The 19,631-nt window shown below is 42.2% G+C and overlaps 1 protein-coding gene and 1 pseudogene across 1 annotated transcript in view; both read right to left on the bottom strand.

Moving 5' to 3' along the window:
* LOC124623105 (carboxypeptidase E-like) overlaps positions 1-14,209 on the bottom strand; it is a 415,742-nt gene extending 401,533 nt beyond the window's left edge. The window contains exons 1-2 of the mRNA XM_047148899.1: positions 14,148-14,209; positions 13,810-13,846 (exon numbers count right to left, since the gene is read on the bottom strand). Of these exons, the coding sequence (XP_047004855.1) occupies positions 13,810-13,846; positions 14,148-14,209 (99 nt within the window). The remainder of the gene's footprint in view (positions 1-13,809; positions 13,847-14,147) is intronic.
* A 693-nt stretch (positions 14,210-14,902) lies between these two features.
* Positions 14,903-15,020, bottom strand: LOC124558520 (annotated as a pseudogene).
* Positions 15,021-19,631: the final 4,611 nt, after the last annotated feature.

Below are 19,631 nucleotides of genomic sequence, written 5' to 3' on the forward strand. Positions count from 1 at the left end.
GTATCCATGTTAAATGCTAAACCCGCTTTACAAATCGAGGTACGACATTACCTCTGAATGAGGCGGTGTTTTCTGGACAAATACCGTGACAGTGATCGTACGAATACGTATTATCAGCCAACGATGCAACCTCGTGATAAAATCAATGAACTTTGAAAGTGATTCGGCTAAGGAACGTGGTATGTAAGAGGTATTTGCAACTCCCTCAAACGCATAATTCTATACTGTTTCCATCGCATTCTGTCTTGAGACCATATCAGAGGTTCCACGACATATCCACTGAGTTATGGGCGATGACTGATTGACAAGGAGCTCAAACAGTAGTAGCAGATGATGTGCCGATTGTGGTTCTAAGGGGAGAAATACCCTATATACAGATATACCTGAAGCTGGGAGAGAGCAGTGGCGGATGCCGTGTCAGAGCACAAGCCCACGTGAACACCATAATTTTTGACACCTTGGGGATTTGTTGGATATTGACTCTGAATGCTGTTAAACGTGACATAGCAGGTGCAAACTGAAATATACAGCACTTAAAATCTAGTTCGCTACTGCTGCTCTAGATTCCGTGACACCTGGCACAGCTTCAGTTGTGCACGTTTAAAGAAGCTCTTGCGCAAGCGCAACTCGCGCGACGCAACTGCCTCAAGGGTCAAACACACACGGATTCGATAAACGAGATGCACGGTGCACGATGTGCACGGCTATCCCTTGCCACACTGCTCGAAGTTTATGTCGGTCCGACCCTGTGGCAGGCTTTTATCCCCTTCGTTCGGTCGGCAGAAATCCTGCTAGACGACAGCACACTCCTCACATATTCTAATTCACTCACTGTATAGTCTAGCAAAATTAGATCGGACGGTTGTACTGACAGTCACTGAATTATTTGTTCTCTTTCTGTAGTCTTGGCAACTGTCATACTATATACTGGTTACACAATATCAGTCACGAGGTAAGAATACCTTACTTCGCACATAAATGTGATGAGCAGTGAGAACAGGTGAGATACGACATAAACACCTCAGAGAAATGAAAAAAAAAAAAAAAAAAAACCGGGCGTGAACAATGTTACAACAGAGGAATTCGAGAGTCCAAACTTCCAGAAAGGAACACAACTTCAAAACCGTTAAAAAACACATGTTTCGATAGAGCTCAGTTGAAAACTAACTGACTGTGAAACTGTTGCGTTCATTTGTGTCAGCTTATATGACAAACTACTACGTTTTCATCATTTCCTTGGGAGTAGTTACATCTACATTCATACGAATACCTATATCGGCCAAGGAGGCATTTCACACTCTCATTAGGCGAACAAGTCGGGTGCGGTGATAAGAAATTCCTACCACATGACACACGCATTGTCGCTAATGCCATGTATGACATACCAGACGTGTTTTCCGGCGCAGGATTCAGTTGACTTGTCGCATTGTCATCAAACGTTTGCGGTTCCCATTCGAAAGCTACTTCCTTTCGGATGCTAACGCACTAGTTGTGCAAAATCAACTTTCATTATAGGTCTCTTTCTTATATTTCGCTGTTGCAGACGGACGTTACACCATGACACAGACATAATTTTCAGTGTAACTAACAGACACGTTAGTCACCGGACGGACAGTTCATAATTTTGTGAAAACAGCACGATGGAGTTTTGAACACGGCCTCGTCCGTCAGTTCATAATTTTGTGAAAACAGCACGATGGAGTTTTGAACACGGCCTCGTCCGTTTCACAGTCCAAAACCGTCACCGCTTAACATCGACATCGTAGCTAATGTCGGTGCTCGATGCTGTACTTCTTGAGCTTCAGCCGTTCACAGTTTGTAATTTTTTTTTCACAGTTCAGTACACCTTCTTCTCGTTCCCGTGCTTCTTTTTTCATCCGTGTTCAGTTTTTGACGGCCGGTCCTCCACTGGGCCCTCTTGTCACTAAGCCAAAGGCCCGAGGGGGCGTGGGGGGAGGGGGGGGGAAGGGGGGGGGCGAATCTTGCGGCCTTTAAGCACATTGCAGTCGATTGTGAGTCGTAGAATTCATTCGTGCTTCTGAAATCTATTGGTCTTATGGTGAGTCACGTTTATCTGTGCTGTAGCCATGTTGTTGTTGTGGTCTTCAGTCCTGAGACTGGTTTGATGAAGCTCTCCATGCTACTCTATCCTGTGCAAGCTTCTTCATCTCCCAGTACCTACTGCAACCTACATCCTTCTGAATCTGGTTAGTGTATTCATCTCTTGGTCTCCCTCTACGATTTTTACCCTCCACGCTGCCCTCCAATACTAAATTGGTGATCCTTTGATGCCTCAGAACATGTCCTACCAACTGATCCCTTCTTCTAGTCAAGTTGTGCCACAAACTCCTCTTCTCCCCAATCCTATTCAATACCTCCTCATTAGTTATGTCATCTACCCATCTAATCTTCAGCATCCTTCTGTAGCACCACATTTCGAAAGCTTCTATTCTCTTCTTGTCCAAACTATTTATCGTCCATGTTTCACTTCCATACACAGCTACTTCGAATTTTTCTTTTGTTTTCTTCACTGCTTGCTCAATATACAGATTGAATAACATCGGGGAGAGGCTATAACCCTGTCTCACTCCCTTCCCAACCACTGCTTCCCTTTCATGTCCCTCGACTCATAACTGCCATCTGGTTTCTGTACAAATTGTAAATAGCTTTTCACTTCCTGTATTTTACCCCTGCCACCTTCAGAATTTGAAAGAGAGTATTCCAGTCAACATTGTCAAAAGCTTTCTCTAAGTTTACAAACGCTAGAAACGTAGGTTTGCCTTTCCTTAATCTAGCTGCTAAGATTAGTCGTAGGGTCAGTATTGCCTCACGTGTTCCGATATTTCTACGGAATCCAAACTGATCTTCCCCGAGGTCGGCTTCTACTAGTTTTTCCATTCGTCTATAAAGAATTCGCGTTAGTATTTTGCAGCCGTGACTTATTAAACTGATAATTCGGTAATTTTCACATCTGTCAACACCTGCCTTATTTGGGATTGGAATTATTATATTCTTCGTGAAGTCTGAGGGTATTTCGCCTGACTCATACATCTTGCTCACCAGATGGTAGAGTTTTGTCAGGACTGGCTCTCCCAGGGCTGTCAGTAGTTCTAATGGAATGTTGTCTACTCCCGGGGCCTTGTTTCGACTCAGGTCTTTCAGTGCTCTGTCAAACTCTTCACGCAATATCATGTCTCCCATTTCATCTTCATCTACATCCTCTTCCATTTCCATAATATTGTCCTCAAGTACATCGCCCTTGTACAGACCCTCTATATACTCCTTCCACCTTCCTGCTTTCCCTTCTTTGCTTAGAACTGGGTTTCCATCTGAGCTCTTGATATTCTTACAAGTGGTTCTCTTTTCTCCAAAGGTCTCTTTAATTTTCCTGTAGGCAGTATCTGTAGCCATAAACTGACGTAAAGCTGTATCACTGGTTTCTCTGATATTCACTTAAATGTGGGATCGACAGCGGTATGCTTTAGGCCCTTTTGGATCTCAGCGCCTCATTTGTATTCTAGTCAAGTCATCATGTTGATAGACATTAGCACTTGAGTTTAATCATATCCACAAACGGCACTTTGTGTTTGGTGTTGGTTGTTTACTATGCGGGAATCGGCTGTTGTGTGCAGTGTAAACATGAACTATGTTGAATCAATTTTAAACGCTAACCGTAAAATAAAGCTGTGAGGACGGGTCGTAAGTCGTGCTTGGGTAGCTCAGTTGGTAGAGCACTTTCCCGAGAAAAGCAAACGTCCCGAGTTCGAGTCTCGGTCCGGCGCACAGCTTTAATCTGGCAGGAAGCTTCGTATTAGCGCACACCGCGCTGCAGAGCGAAAATCTCAGTCTGAGAAGAGAAAAGTAAATTAACAACAAAAGTCAGCCGCAAAAAAATCTAAGGCCGCCGAGAACAGGTCCTTTGATTGAGAGGGTAAGGAAATTAAATAAGTGTGACTACAAGCGAACATTTAACAAGGAAGTGTGCAGTTAACAAAAGTTGTGACGCTGCAGTGTAATAATGACTGATTTTCAGCCCGGAAGGAAATTAGTGAACTAATGCACTTGTTAGGGATCTTGTACATTTGCCCGAAAAAAAAATGGAAAAGCACGAAAACTCCCACTTGCGCAAAAATGCGAAATGCAGAGTTGCCAAAGCTTACACATTATTTGGTTATTGCTGTAAACTATACTTTATTATGTACAAAACAAAATTCCAGAAATACAATTCTTTCTTTTGTCAGATAAGTTAAGCATCTTATTATTATTAATTACTATTATTATCATCATCACTGTTGTTATTAGTATTGGCAGTGGGTGGTAGCGTAGAGACTTCAGTCAATAAATAACTGTACAACTGTAGCAGATGTTTTAAACGTGAACATTAAATGGAACGGTTGTGGATGTCCCACGAGCAAAAATTCATATAGGAGCATCAGATATTTCCAACAAAAATACAGACAAAAAATTAGCAAATGGGAAGTCACCACCAGATGAGGGACAAAGTGGAGTGACGAAGGTAAAAGAAGCCACGGAGGAAAAATGAGAGGTGCTTAGCAAATCTGAAGACTGAAACGTAAGAGGTTTATGCGACACAACAGCGTCCAAAGGCACCTAATGATGATGATGATAATGACAATGTACTGTACAAAGTCGCAGAAGTGGCGTCAAATCGAAAGACTTGCTTGCACCCGGCGAACGGTTTCCCCAACAGGAGGCCCTAGTCACACGACATTTACATTTTACTGTACAAATTGTAGTGTCGAGTGACTAGGGTTAGTTACTACTGTTCATATAAGTCCTGTTCATGACTAAACATCCACTCAGTATTATAGTTATTTCCTGACTGAAGTCTTTACAGTAGCAGGTTCCAGGGAGTAAATAGTTACTAGTTAGAAGTGAGAGACGGCCTGGAGGCGCCGATCGAAATAGGTGGATAAATAAATGAAAAGTGTTTCTGTTTCGTTGTTCATGTGAATACCTAAAAGGTGCTGCATTAATGTGCAGAGTGATAACCAAGTCCCGTGACCCTCTATCTATTACACACATGTTAATGAATTGTTGTGGGTGCTGATATACACTCATGTTCAGAAAAGAAACAGAATACCTTGAACTAGAGGTAGGACGTTCATATTCGCAGGATATCTACATTAGTATGTTTTGCAGAAATTATTATGAATATCAGCCAGCTCCACTGTTCTCTAAATGGGTTTTGTTTTATAAACCACTCACGATAAGCCCATTTCAACATACTGTCATCATCAGGTGCTCTGCAAATACATAAGTAAGTGATCGTCTTAATAACTATGATCAGAAAAATTCTAAAACGTTCGTCTGGTATTTTTTATCTTACATGTAATATCGTTGCTGCCATGCCCAATCCTTCTTTAGAATTCCAAGTTTTTCCATAGATGTACGTTGGATATTTTTGCATATGCTATTTTTCTCTTGACAGTTTGGGTGACAGTGGATGATACGTTTACCTTGTTTCCATTATAAGTAAGTGATGCGCGGAAATTCGGTTTTTTTTTTGTTATTTTTATAGGTTTGGTTCTAGTTGTTTTTGCCAGGAATTTGTTTCAGATTTAGTTGTGGTTTTTATGTTACATATTTTTGTTGTTGTCTATGATGTGTTATGTTTTCTTGGTATTAAGTCTTCGTTGTACACTCTTCATGTTGTTATCGATGTTACTATGGATATGTATCATTTAGTGTCTCTGATTTATTACTTTACCCGTTTTTTGCTTTGTAATGTGAATAAAGTTTTCTATGCACTTTTTGTCCGTTAGGTCCGTTTGTTCATTCAATAAATATGTATATTAGAGGTAAAATTAACAACTCGGGCAATAAAATCAAATCAGTATGGAATCTTGTTCGAAGAGAGACAGGAAAAGTAACCGCAGGGGTGGGTTGTATCACTATTAAAGAGAATGAGACCATCTTAACCAACAGTACACAAGTAGCTAATGCATTTAACAACCATATCTTAAGTGTACGACAAAAAAATTAGAGAGAACAGTTCAAAATAAAAAGCCAGGCAGTACATGGAAGAGTCAGTTTTCAGAAATCCTAGTCAGATTAATTTTCATCTAACAATCTCTTGTGAAATAAAGAAAATCGTTACATCATTGAAAAATAACTGTTCTGTTGCAGTAGTTACAACTAATGTTCTGAGTCACTTCTGTAATGCATCACTGACTGAAGTTAATTTCCTGGGCAGGTTAAAGTATGCCGTTGTCGAGCCTCTCTATAAAAAGGTGACACCACAGGTGACAAAAATCACCAGTCAGTAACCTTGCTTACAGCATTTTCAGAAATCGTCGAGAAAGTAATGTACTGAAGAGCGGTTAGCCATCTCAACAGCAATGGGATACTCAGTAAATCACAGTTTGGATTTCAAAAATGCCGTTCCACTGAGAAAATGTCACCAATAGGAATTTTCTGTGACTTATCCAATGCGATTGACTGTGTGAACCACGACATTATGTTACAGAAATTACAATTCTAAGGTATAAATGGAACAACACATGAGTGGTTCAAGTCATATCTACAGGACAGGAAGCAAACGTTTTCTTTATATAATTTAACTGATTTAAGGAAGTCTCTCACATCATCTAACTGGGGTGAAATTACATTAAGTGTTCGATAGGGTTCGATCATGCGTCCCCTTCTTTTCTTGATAGATGTGAATGACCACCCTTCTTATCTGAAACAAGAAGCTAAACTGACAAAGTTTACTAATGATATAAGCATCATTATTAATCCCGTAAAAGAAACTCCAATAGAAAATGATACAAATAATGTCTTCGGAAAAATTATTGATTGGTTTTCCGCGAATGGGTTTGTTCTGAACTTTGAAAAAACACAGTACATTCAATTTTCTACTGCAAGGAGTACAGTTCCTTCAATAAATATAACACATGAACAGAAGTCAGAGGCCACAGTACAGAATACTAAGTTTTTGGATGTACATGTAGATGACAATCTTAACTGGAAAATTCATATTTTGAATCTCCTAAAGCGACTAGATTCAGCATATTTTGCAATCAGAATAATTGCTAATTTTGAGGATATAGAAATTAGCAAGCTAACATACTTTGCATACTTTCACTCTCTGATGTCATACAGAATAATATTTTGGGGTAACTCAAACCAGAGGTTGTACAGAGTTACAGGGAGAGCATAAGAGAACAATTGACAAGAATGGGGGAAAGAAATACAGTAGAAGAAGAATGGGTAGCTTTGAGGGATGAAGTAGTGAAGGCAGCAGAGGATCAAGTAGGGAAAAAGACGAGGGCTAGTAGAAATCCTTGGGTGACAGAAGAAATATTGAATTTAATTGATGAAAGGAGAAAATATAAAAATGCAGTAACTGAAGCAGGTAAAAAGGAATACAAAGGTCTCAAAAATGATATCGACAGGAAGTGCAAAATGGCTAAGCAGGGATGGCTAGAGGAAAAATGTAAGGATGTAGAGGCTTATCTCACTAGGGGTGAGATAGATATTGCCTACAGGAAAATTAAAGAGACCTTTGGAGAAAAGAGAGCCACTTGTATGAACATCAAGAGCTCAGATGGAAACCCAGTTCTAAGCAAAGAAGGGAAAGCAGAAATGTGAAAGGAGTATATAGAGTGTCTATACAAGGGCGATGTACTTCAGGGCAATAGTATGGAAATGGAAGAGGATGTAGATGAAGATGAAATGCGAGATATGATACTGCGTGAAGAGTTTGACAGAGCACTGAAAGACCTGAGTGGAAACAAAGCCCCGGGAGTAGACAACATTCCATTAGAACTACTGACAGCCTTGGGAGAGCCAGTCCTGACAAAACTCTACCATCTGGCGAGCACGATGTATGAGACAGGCGAAATACCCTCAGACTTCACGAAGAATATAATAATTCTGATCCCAAAGAAGGCAGGTGTTGACGGATGTGGAAATTACCGAACTATCAGTTTAATAAGTCACGGCTGCAAAATACTAACACGAATTCTTTATAGACGAATGGAAAAACTACTAGAAGCCGACATCGTGGAACATCAGTTTGGATTCCGTAGAAATATTGGAACACGTGAGGCAATACTGACCCTACGACTTATCTTAGAAGCTAGATTAAGGAAAGGCAAACCTACGTTCCTAGCATTTGTAGACTTAGGGAAAGCTTTTGACAATGTTGACTGGAATACTCTCTTTCAGATTCTGAAGGTGGCAGGGGTAAAATACAGGGAGCGAAAAGCTATTTACAATTTGTACAGAAACCAGATGGCAGTCATAAGAGTCGAGGGACATGAAAGGGAAGCAGTGGCTGGGAAGGGAGTGAGACAGGGTTGTAGCCTCTCCCCGATGTTGTTCAATCTGTATATTGAGCAAGCAGTAAGGGAAACAAAAGAAAAATTCGGAGTAGCTATTAAAATCCATGGAGAAGAAATAAAAACTTTAAGGTTCGCCGACGACATCGTAATTCTGTCAGAGACAGCAAAAGACTTGGAAGAGCAGTTGAACGGAATGGACAATGTCTTGAAAGGAGGATATAAGATGAACATCAACAAAAGCAAAACAAGGATAATGGAATGTAGTCGAATAAAGTCGGGTGATGCTGAGGGAGTTAGATTAGGAAATGAGACACTTAAAGTAGTAAAGGAGTTTTGCTATCTGGGGAGCAAAATAACTGATGTTCGTCGAAGTAGAGAGGATATAAAATGTAGACTGGCAATGGGAAGGAAAGCGTTTCTGAAGAAGAGAAATTTGTTAACATCGAGTATAGGATTAAGTGCCAGGAAGTCGTTTCTGAAAGTATTTGTATGGAGGGTAGCAATGTATCGAAGTGAAACGTAGACGATAAATAGTTTGGACAAGAAGAGAATAGAAGCTTTCGAAATGTGGTGCTACAGAAGAATGCTGAAGATTAGATGGGTAGATCATATAACTAATGAGGAAGTATTGAATAGGATTGGGGAGAAGAGAAGTTTGTGGCACAACTTGATTAGAAGAAGGGAACCGCTGGTAGGACATGTTCTGAGGCATCAAGGGATCACCAACTTAGTATTGGAGGGCAGCGTGGAGGGTAAAAATCGTAGAGGGAGACCAAGAGATGAATACACTAAGCAGATTAAGAAGGATGTACGTTGTAGTAGGTACTGGGAGATGAAGAAGCTTGCACAGGATAGGATAGCATGGAGAGCTGCATCAAACCGGTCTCAGGACTGAAGACCACAACAACAACAACTCAACACTTAGGCAAAGTAGATACAGCTCGAAAAAAAAGTGGTTAGAGTAATGTGTGTGTTTCATAGTCGCACGTCTTGTAGGCATCTGTTTAAAAGGGTAGGAACAGCCTCACAGTACATTTACTCAGTAATAAAATTTGTTCTCAACAACATAGACCAGTTTAAGTCAACACTGCCATCATGTTTATAATACCAGAAGAAAGAAAGACTTACACTATCCTCTACTTAACCTGTCCTTCGCACAGAATGGGGTAAAACATGCTGCTGTAAGATTTTTAAATATATTACCAGATGAAATAAAATGGCTGAGAGACATCAGTAACAAGTTTAAAAATAAACTGAAATCATATCTCCTTGAGAACTCCTTCTGTACCATAGATGAATTCCTGAATAGGAATAAATGAATCTATAGGTATAATACATGCATTTTATGCCATTTAAGGGGATGGGGTAGGGAATAAAAATTTTATGCTTAAAAAAATAACCCGTGGTTCATGTGTGCATTTCTTATGCACCTGACACATGCCACATCATAACAGTTACCGTGAGATTGATCAATGGAACACGTCACTAATTACATTTGTGGGGTTGCTATATACGTGTGAATATATCTCTATTTCCTCAAGAATGTTAATGACTGCTCCTTTTTGCATAATATGGACGACTTCTAGTGCTTCGTTTATGGGTTTTACGTCGTGTTTTTCTTTTTGTAAGTGTTGAATAAATGTGGACGGGTTGTTTTCACTCTCTCCGATATGTCATTTGTCTGATGTTGAAGTTTCCACCGGTCTGCCCTATGTAGAGTTTGTGGTATTTGTTACACGAAATTTTGTAAACGCTGTGGTTGTTGTGTATGGGAATTTTAGAGCTGCCTTTGTTGATTTTATGTTTGAGGCTGTATGTGTTTTGATATGCAAAGGCGATATCGGTTTTGTGGAATAATTTAATTTTGTTTGAGGTGTTTCATAGATAAGTTGTGGTTACATATGTTTTTTTCTTCTTTCTCGTTGTACGTCTAATGTTATTTCTTTATATGTCTGGGCATTTTTGGTTGTGTTTTATTGTGGTGTGATTGTGCTACAATTTTGTTCTATGATATCTATTGTTTGCTGGATTTGAATGTTCGTGTTTACATCAGTAATGTCAAAATATTTAAATCTTGCATTTGGGAGTATTTTTGTGTCTTTAATGTTTTTGGCTATTGTTCTAGAATTTGTGATTTTATATTTTTTGTTGTATGTGTAAAATTTATTTAGGAGGTTGTTTAATTTCTTGCTTATGTAATATGTGGGTCTGTTAACATTGTGTATTACAGAACATACAGGAACAGATTTTTTATGTATCCATGGACCATTGGTGTTCTATGGTTCAGTGATGTACATGTACTTTTCTCATATTCTGTAAGTTTTGTATGACATGTTTATATGGTTTTATTGGTTTGGCCTACAAATTTGTTTGTGGGGTTTCTATTGCTTTGTGTGATACCATTATTACCAAAAAAATCATGAACTGTTGTCTGTAGTCGTTTTTGTTTATGATGACTAGACTGTAGCCTTTACCTGATCTAATTGTTTGGGCATTGCTATTCGTTAATTTTTCATTAATTTTGCATATTATTATCTGAATCGGTATTGTAGCTTTCCCTGGTTTTCAGCAGTCTTTCTGTTACCTTTCCTGTTTTGATAGTAATTTCATTCTGTAGTTTTATAGATAAGTTTACTAAATCTATTGCTGCTTTTGCAGATGCTATTAGTTGTTTTTGTTCAATACTGTGGAATCTAGGTTCGGTAGCGTACTTTAATCCTTCATACAATGGCTTTTACTATTGGTCAATTAAAGTACTTTCAGACATGGTGACTGTTCTTTTGTGAAAACTGGAAGGAGATATTGTGTTGTCAGTTTTGGCAAGGGGGAATTGTTTTTCCAGGAGGCGTTTGATTTCATTTTTGTGTGTAGATCTAATTTGTGATCAGAGTGACCTCAGTGAATGAGATCCTTCGATCCGTAGCCATATCCTTTCTGCACAATACACCAGACGCCATTTTTCAGTAAGACAATGCACAATGACATGTTGCTGCACAAACATGTGCCTTCTTGGTAGCTCAGGACGTCAGCCTTTTGCCCTGGACTGCTAGATCACCAGAATTGTCGCCAATGGAAAATGTGTGGGGTATTGTGAAATGAATGGTGCAGCGCTGTGACCCAATGCCAACCAATACAGAAGTGAATGCAGCATGGATGGCTATACCACAGGACGCCATCTGCACTGTATACGTCGAAAGCACCACACGTCCTGCAAATATGAATGTTTTATCTCTGGTCGTTCAAGGTGTTCTGTACCGGTACATCTAAATCATGGCTCATGAGGTCACTTACATCGTGGAGGAACGGATCCAAATGAGCGCGTGGGCTCACGAACGATCCCATACAGGAAAATCAACACGAGGTATTCAGTATCATATCACTGTGACATTTGACAAAACCTTCACCACCAAAGGCCAACAATTTTGCGGTGGGAAAATAATCTCTTTGCGATTGGTTACATAAAAGATAAGCCCCCACCCCGCTCAGAACGTCCAGAAACACAAATGGAAATGTGTATTGAGGCTGCAGCGTCTGTCGAACGTCCGACAAAAATACTCCATTCGTAAGCGGTCACAGGAATTGGGAGTTGCATACTCGACATTACAAAAACATGTGAAGGATGATTTGGAGTTTAAGGCATTTAAACGTTCGTGTCTAAACAAACTGAGTGATAATGCCATAGAAAATCATCATCAGGCTTGTGGGCGAATGTTCGATGTCTTTGCAACTGTTCGTGCAAGGGGGAAAGTATTTTTGTCGTACGAGTGTGCAATATTCCGCAAACGAGAAACATTTATTACTGGAGTAAAGAAAACCAATATTTTTATGAATAACTTAAACACAACCCACCTCATTCACGATCTGGGCTGCAGTGTCTGCAACACACTCGGAACGTCCGTATTTCTTTGACGGTGGCATTGCATATCTCACGACATCACGTGACTGCTTTATTCCACATCTCCTGGGGACTGCCGGGTGGCATACAGTTAGAGCACGATGGAGCACCAACGTATTGTGGTGTTGCCGTTAGAGAATGTCACGAAGAGGCGTTTCCTGATAAATGGATTCGACGAAGTTGTGTCCATTTGCGTGCACGTTCAGAATGGCCACTCCGAATTCCTGATCTGTCATCTTGCGAGAATGCATTATGGGTTTTCATTAACGGAAGCAAATTCTATATTACGCTATGAGACCGAGACACTGCTGTCTTCGATTATATTTTTTTTATTACAGTAGGCCTAATTCAAAGTGATTGCCACCTTCACGTTATATCGGGTGGTTTCGACATCTGTACGACATCTATGTCTCAGTTGCTGTTACTATTGTGTAAGTATGCTCCTTTGATCTCGGTGGAGCTACAGCAGGTGTTAAACTTTAGCTGGAGCAGTGATTTCTGAAGCTGTCCGATTATGAAAGTTTGTTTCATAAATAAATAATTTCAGAAATAACTGCTCCAGCTAAAGTTTAACACTTACTATACACCAATATCAAAGCATCAAGTACAACAGTAACAGCAACTGACACATCGATGTCTTACGGTATCGAGACCACCCCATATAACACGAAGGTAGCAATCAGGCCGAAATAGGCCTAGTGTAAAAATAATATAATCGAAGACAGCAGTGCCTTTGTCTCGTAGGATAATATGTAATGTCCTTATACGATATATACGGTGCAGGAGGCCCAGATGAGTACAAACTGAAGGCAAATTTATTTGATTAAACCACCTACGATGGGTTTCAGACAGGATCCCCCGCTTCGTTCCATCTCAAAGCGCTATTCCGATACAGTCGGACAGCCTCTGCAATGCTGTTGGAGTGTAGGGGGATACTGAGTGGGCTAAGGCACGAATTGGAATTCAGACTGAGGAGGGATGCAAAGGCACTGTGCCAGGGTGGCGTACTGGTTAAATCATCTGCCTAATGAGTACGGACCTGGATTCGAATCCTGGCCCCAGTACAAATTTTCATTTGTCGCTCAGTCTATACATATGCACATGAGTAACAGAAGTTTGCCCCCATATTGTTACGAGACGGTCGACAAACCTAAGGACGCTGTTCGATGTGCATTCACTGCCATCAGCAGAATTTCACGATGTGCGTGAAGGACAATCATCCTCTATTGTGAAAACGATGGTGTACAACCGTAACGCGATATTATTGCAGTTGGCCCCCACGGACTTTATGGGAAACGTGCGGTGACATTACAGTAAAGAAAAACTACATCAATTTTTTCGACTGTCGTATACAGAGTGGAAGTCTGAATAACTCCGAGACCAGGTTGTCCGGTCGTTAAAACAGTAGAGCACATCACGATCGGTTTGAAGGGCACGGGTAAACACACGCATCCTCACTCCCAGGTGCAAAAATGTTGCGCTCGCCTGATACACAGACACGCTCTGGAATAAACGCGAAACAATAGTGACGCTGCCTGGAAGTTATGCTCTTACTAGGTGCCACAGTAATGCAATGCGTGGGCGGCAGCGGCGGCGCCGGCTTACCGTGGCGGCGAGCAGGCAGGCGGCGGCGAGCAGCAAGGCGGCGGCGGCGTCTCGCGGGCCGGCCATGTTGTCTGTGCAGCACTGAGCGAGCAGTGGCCGGCCCTCGGCGCTCGGCCCACGCCGACACCTGCCGCTGGCCGCCCGCCGCACTGCGCGTGCGCAGCCAGACACCCCACCCCGGCCGCCGTATGGATTTTGTGGGGCCGGGTCAGCCGCCTCTGTGGCGGTACGCTATCAGGAGCAGAACGAGCACCACCAGCAGGCACAACAGGTACATGCTCCGCCGCGACGGCACACTCGCTCCCCGGTTTCTCTACCCGAAGGCCGCCGCCGCTCACGGTTCCTGCGGCGACAATAATTTGAAGACGACCCCTCTATCCGCTCCCGTCCAGACTGCCATTTCGGCCTCTGTTGCCTAGCACCGCGCCCCGCCGAGAACCTCTTGTTATCTGGAAGTGTCGAGGGACTCGGCACACGCGGCCAGGTCGCGCAATCTCTCCGATCGTACGTGTCCGCGTCACGTGTCGGCGTTTCCCCGACAGCCCGACGAATCGCTGCTAAGACTTCATTTATTAAGCGTCGCTGTGCTGTTCTTTTTTTTTTTTCTTTCGTTATCATTCCAGAGAAATGTCTGAAAAGCCGAAGCCTTACTGACCTTTCGCTTCGTCTTAGAAGATAAAAACCCTTACGAATATTTACAGCCTTTGTAGATTTAGACAAACTTTCGACAATATTGACTCGAAAACGCTACTCGTAATCATCAGTATGTTGTATTTGTTGTGGTTACGTCTTTTTCTTTTTTCATTTTGCATTTGTCACTATACATGCAATAAATTTCAAATAGTTGTTAGAAATATGACCTCAAATGTCCATTTCCGGAATAATGACGTGTTACAGATACAAAAAAGCACTCCGTCAGCAGGCCACGACTGGCCCAATGGGACCATCCGACCGCCGTGTCATCCTCGGCTGAGGCTGCAGCCCAGCCCATCGCTCTCCCGGTCGTTACGATGGTTTTCTTTGACCGGAGCCGCTACTATTCGGTCGAGTAGCTCCTCATTTGGCATTACGAGGCTGAGGGCACCCCGAAAAATGGCAACAGCACAAAGCGACCCGGTTGGTCACCCATCCGAGTGCCAGCCACGCCCGACAGCGCTTAACTTCGGTGATCTGCCGGGAACCGGTGTATCCACTGTGGCAAGGCCGTTGCCGCACTTACAGATATAAACTATACGTAATTTCAGAAGACGTCAAGAATGTAAACAATGTCTCACATACACAGGATGATTGCTTCATGATGTTATAAACATTCAGGTATGATGGAGAAGGGTAAATGTATCAATTTCACTTCAGGGACCCTGGTCCAGAAACGACCGAGTGGAAAGTTATAAGCAAAAATCTTTCTGATACCTCTGACAGTGGAATACATGTGCTGCTACCGTTGTCGCTGAAACTGTACCGTAGGCAGCTCTCACAGCTGTTAGTGTCGACTAAAACAAAAAAAATATAGTAAACACGGGCTCTAAAACGCGAACCACTCCACCTTCCGTATTCCAAAACACATCCCTTCTACTGCGAAAGCTCTTTGGTTTCTATATTTGTGGAGCAGGTAGTATGTACCTAAACAAGTTAAAGTAGCCCAGTAAATATTGTCTCTAAAATGCGTACCTTAAGAGCTGTGGGCGCTTCTCCAGTAGATGAGATCTGTATGACAGTACACACGATGAACAAGTGCCCTTTGCTCTTAAACTGTGCTTTTAAAGTCCATATCTACTGGACATGTTTTTCCACCTCCAGTCCACACTACCACCTGTGAAAGTTGCCTACTCTACGTTCTTAGCAACAACACTAGCCGTACATCTATTCCATTGACAGATGTGCCAAACTTTCGCCTCAATCGTTTCCACACTACGATCCTTTACGTCAAATTAATACATTCATCTTTCTACATCAGCCCTGGAAGTTTGTAACAACATCGCGGAACCAGCAAAACTGTAAGGTGTCAGGCAAATCCAACACCTTCCATGAAGACCCTGACATGATAGCAAATCCGACAGTATCTCACATAGTTCCGAATAAATCCTGACATTAAATTAATCAACGTAATACGATCAACGAGTGAGCAAATGGAATACCACAGACTAACACAAGAACGCCTAAATGCATGTCATACCTTCCCACCGTGAAACAGACGCAGTTCCGAGGGGAGAAACGAGAACAGAAGACGAGAGCAGAATCGTGTAGGCTAGGAGGCCCTACGATAAGGGACGGACACCCACATTTCCGGCCGACCGCGAAGACCACCCCCCAGCCCATGTTAAAAGATAGAGCCCTCCTGAAGAACAGTATATATCTTACGATAACACTAAAAGGGCCACACCAGCTGCAAGTTTTAGCGTGAGACTTTTTCGCGTCTCTGTTACGTTGCAAACTTTAAAAACATTGCCCCACCACGAAAAGTATAACGTTTCTCATTGGATAGACATAATTTTTGTAGGCGAAGCTTAAGGTTAACATTGAGACCCTGATTGGTCAGTTGAAAACACAGCCAGATAGCTTTTTTAAACCAACTTCGGTAAATTGTAATAAGGAGAAGTTAGGAGAGAGTTGCTTCCGAGATGGCGAGGTGTGGAGCTGTGCCGCCCGCCACCCCCTGACGCTGCCTAAACACCGACAAGGTAATGGACGCACGCGATGCCGCATTTTTGGGCGCATAAGGCTTCACTCAGAACTGCAGAAGTCTCATCTGTTACATCCCCTTTTTACGTAATACTAGTGTCGATCGTCAATTAAATCTCATGGTGTTCACATTTGCTACTTGAAGTAAAAATCTGAAACGCAATGATTTTTCTGTTATATAATTATTGAGAAGCCACATCAGCCAGTGTAATTTACGACAAGTTAGATAAGTAATTAAAGATAATTGAGGGTCACTGTAGACCATTTTGATAGTTTTCTCTTTTATGAAACTTAACTTAAATCTAGATTATAGATGTGATATGTCATAGGTCATCCTTCGATCCATTGTAGAACTTGGAAACCCATTCAGGGAATATTCGTTCACATTTTTGTTGAACGCAGTTGGTTTTTATCATCCTGTATTAAAATATTTCCTTTTATCAATAGTGCAATTTATAAACAATGTTTTGTGAGTAGAATAAAATTTCCATTGGAAAAGTTAACAGCTTTTTCGACGTTATTTTACCAGCTAACTAAAAATAAGGAAGCCTTGAACCCCTTCCACTAAATTTAGTTAGTATTAAGATTCTTTTACAGGGAGTGCAGTCGAGCTGATGCTGAAATCATTAAGTATTTGATTATATCATCGCTAGTCTCACTGAACTCTTCTGAACTCTACATGTCATGTGTGGTCTGGCGTCTCCTTACCAGCAACAGGCCCCAAGTTCAAACTAGTCAAGTCCCTAAAAAACTCGCTCAGAGCGTCGCTGCGCGAAAGTGGTAGGGAGACACGATATAGAACAAACAGACACCACGCACAATGTTAGAAACCACTACGTACATGCAGGCCACTGTTTCTCAAATCCTTAAAAACCTCTCCCTCCCCATTCTATTTGGGACAAGCTAAGAAAGTATGGTTGAGATCAGCATAGAAAGTATTATTATCACAATCACACTAAGGAGAATTCGAGATATATATTGAGCTGGAAAATATCAGTCAGACTGAGGAGCGGTTCGCTGCAGCTCTGCACGCTACAGTGTTCTGCGCGAAGGCTCTCCTGCCAGCCACATCTACAGCATCTGGACCTGCCTACTGTCCGGCCGAGCTTGCATATTCCTCTCCAGTTTCTACCGGCCATCTTTGCTTCAGTAACCAAAATGACTACTCTTAACGGCTCTGTATGTCTCCTACCAACCGATCCGTCATCTGTAGTCAAGTTGTGCCATAATTTGTTTTCCTCCAAGTTCGATTCAATGCCGCCTCCTTTCCGGAGGAACAAGCAGCTCTGCTTGGCTGAGATGTCCCAGAGGTAAAATAGTCCTCCATCCGGACCTCCATGCGGGAAACACTCAAGAATATGTTGACATCACGTCAAACAAAACTGCCGTTATACGGGCCACAGCATGCCCAGATAGTGAAACTCATCGATTGCTCTTCCTGTCTCATTTCTAATCTAATTCCACCAGCATCACCTGATTTAGTTCGAATACTTTTATTATCCTTGTTTCATATTTTTTGAACATCATCTTGTAATTGCTTTTCAAGATACTTCCATTCCTTTTAACTGATCTTCAGAGTCATTGCCCTTCAACGGCAAACAGCAAACTTTTAATTTCTCCTCCCTGAACTTTAAAACCGTTTCCAAATTTCTCCTTGGTTTCCTTTACCTCTTGCTCAAAGTACAGACTGAAAAGAAGGTGGCCTACAACCTTCCCAACCCCCGTCTTAACCATTAAATGCCATTCCAGTCTTATAGCTGCACTCTGGTTTCTGTAGAAGTTTTAGATAACCTTTCGCGCACTGTATTTAATCCCTGATACCACAGAATTTCAGATAATGCATCCCAGTCAACATTTTCAAAAACATTCGCTAAATCTGCACATGCTATAAATGCACGTCTGCCTTTCTTAAGGTAAATCGTGTTCTTACATTTCTCCCAGAAATCGGCTTCTACTAGTTTTTCCATTCTTCTGTAACTAATTCGAGTCAATACCTTGCAGCCACGGTTTATTAAATTGATGGTTCTGTAATATTCACACCTGTCACCACGTGCCTTCTTTTAGGTGGGAATTGTTACATTCTTCTCCAAGTCTAGCGGTATTTCGTGTGTTTCGCATATCCTGCATACCAGGTGGAATACTTTTATCACGTACCCCCAAGGATGTCAATAACTTTGAAGAAATACCGTTTACCACAGGGCTTTGATTTAACTTAGGTCTTCTAGTGCTCTGTCAAATTCTTACTGCAGTGGTATCGTATCTCCCATTTCATCCACATCTGTTTCGGTTTCTCTTTTTATAACATTACCTTCACTTTTGTTTCCCTCGTACAGACGCTCTATATATTTCTTTCCCATTTTCAGCCTTTTATTTTTGACTTAGTACAGGCTTGCCACCTGAGCTCTTGATATTCATACAACCGCTTCTCCTTTAGCTGATATTTCATTTATCGGCATAATGCCGTTGTCCAAGGCGTAATTCTGTGCCTAACGTGACGTCTTACACTGCTGGACGCTTTAACGACTAAGAAATCTGTTACACATTCAGACAAGCTCAACAAGGCGAACTGTTTATGTACACTCCTGGAAATGGAAAAAAGAACACATTGACACCGGTGTGTCAGACCCACCATACTTGCTCTGGACACTGCGAGAGGGCTGTACAAGCAATGATCACACGCACGGCACAGCGGACACACCAGGAACCGCGGTGTTGGCCGTCGAATGGCACTAGCTGCGCAGCATTTGTGCACCGCCGCCGTCAGTGTCAGCCAGTTTGCCGTGGCATACGGAGCTCCATCGCAGTCTTTAACACTGGTAGCATGCCGCGACAGCGTGGACGTGAACCGTATGTGCAGTTGACGGACTTTGAGCGAGGGCGTATAGTGGGCATGCGGGAGGCCGGGTGGACGTACCGCCGAATTGCTCAACACGTGGGGCGTGAGGTCTCCACAGTACATCGATGTTGTCGCCAGTGGTCGGCGGAAGGTGCACGTGCCCGTCGACCTGGGACCGGACCGCAGCGACGCACGGATGCACGCCAAGACCGTAGGATCCTACGCAGTGCCGTAGGGGACCGCACCGCCACTTCCCAGCAAATTAGGGACACTGTTGCTCCTGGGGTATCGGCGAGGACCATTCGCA

This window comes from Schistocerca americana, chromosome 1, assembly GCF_021461395.2.
Source record: "Schistocerca americana isolate TAMUIC-IGC-003095 chromosome 1, iqSchAmer2.1, whole genome shotgun sequence".
Classification (NCBI taxonomy): Eukaryota; Metazoa; Arthropoda; class Insecta; order Orthoptera; family Acrididae; genus Schistocerca; species Schistocerca americana.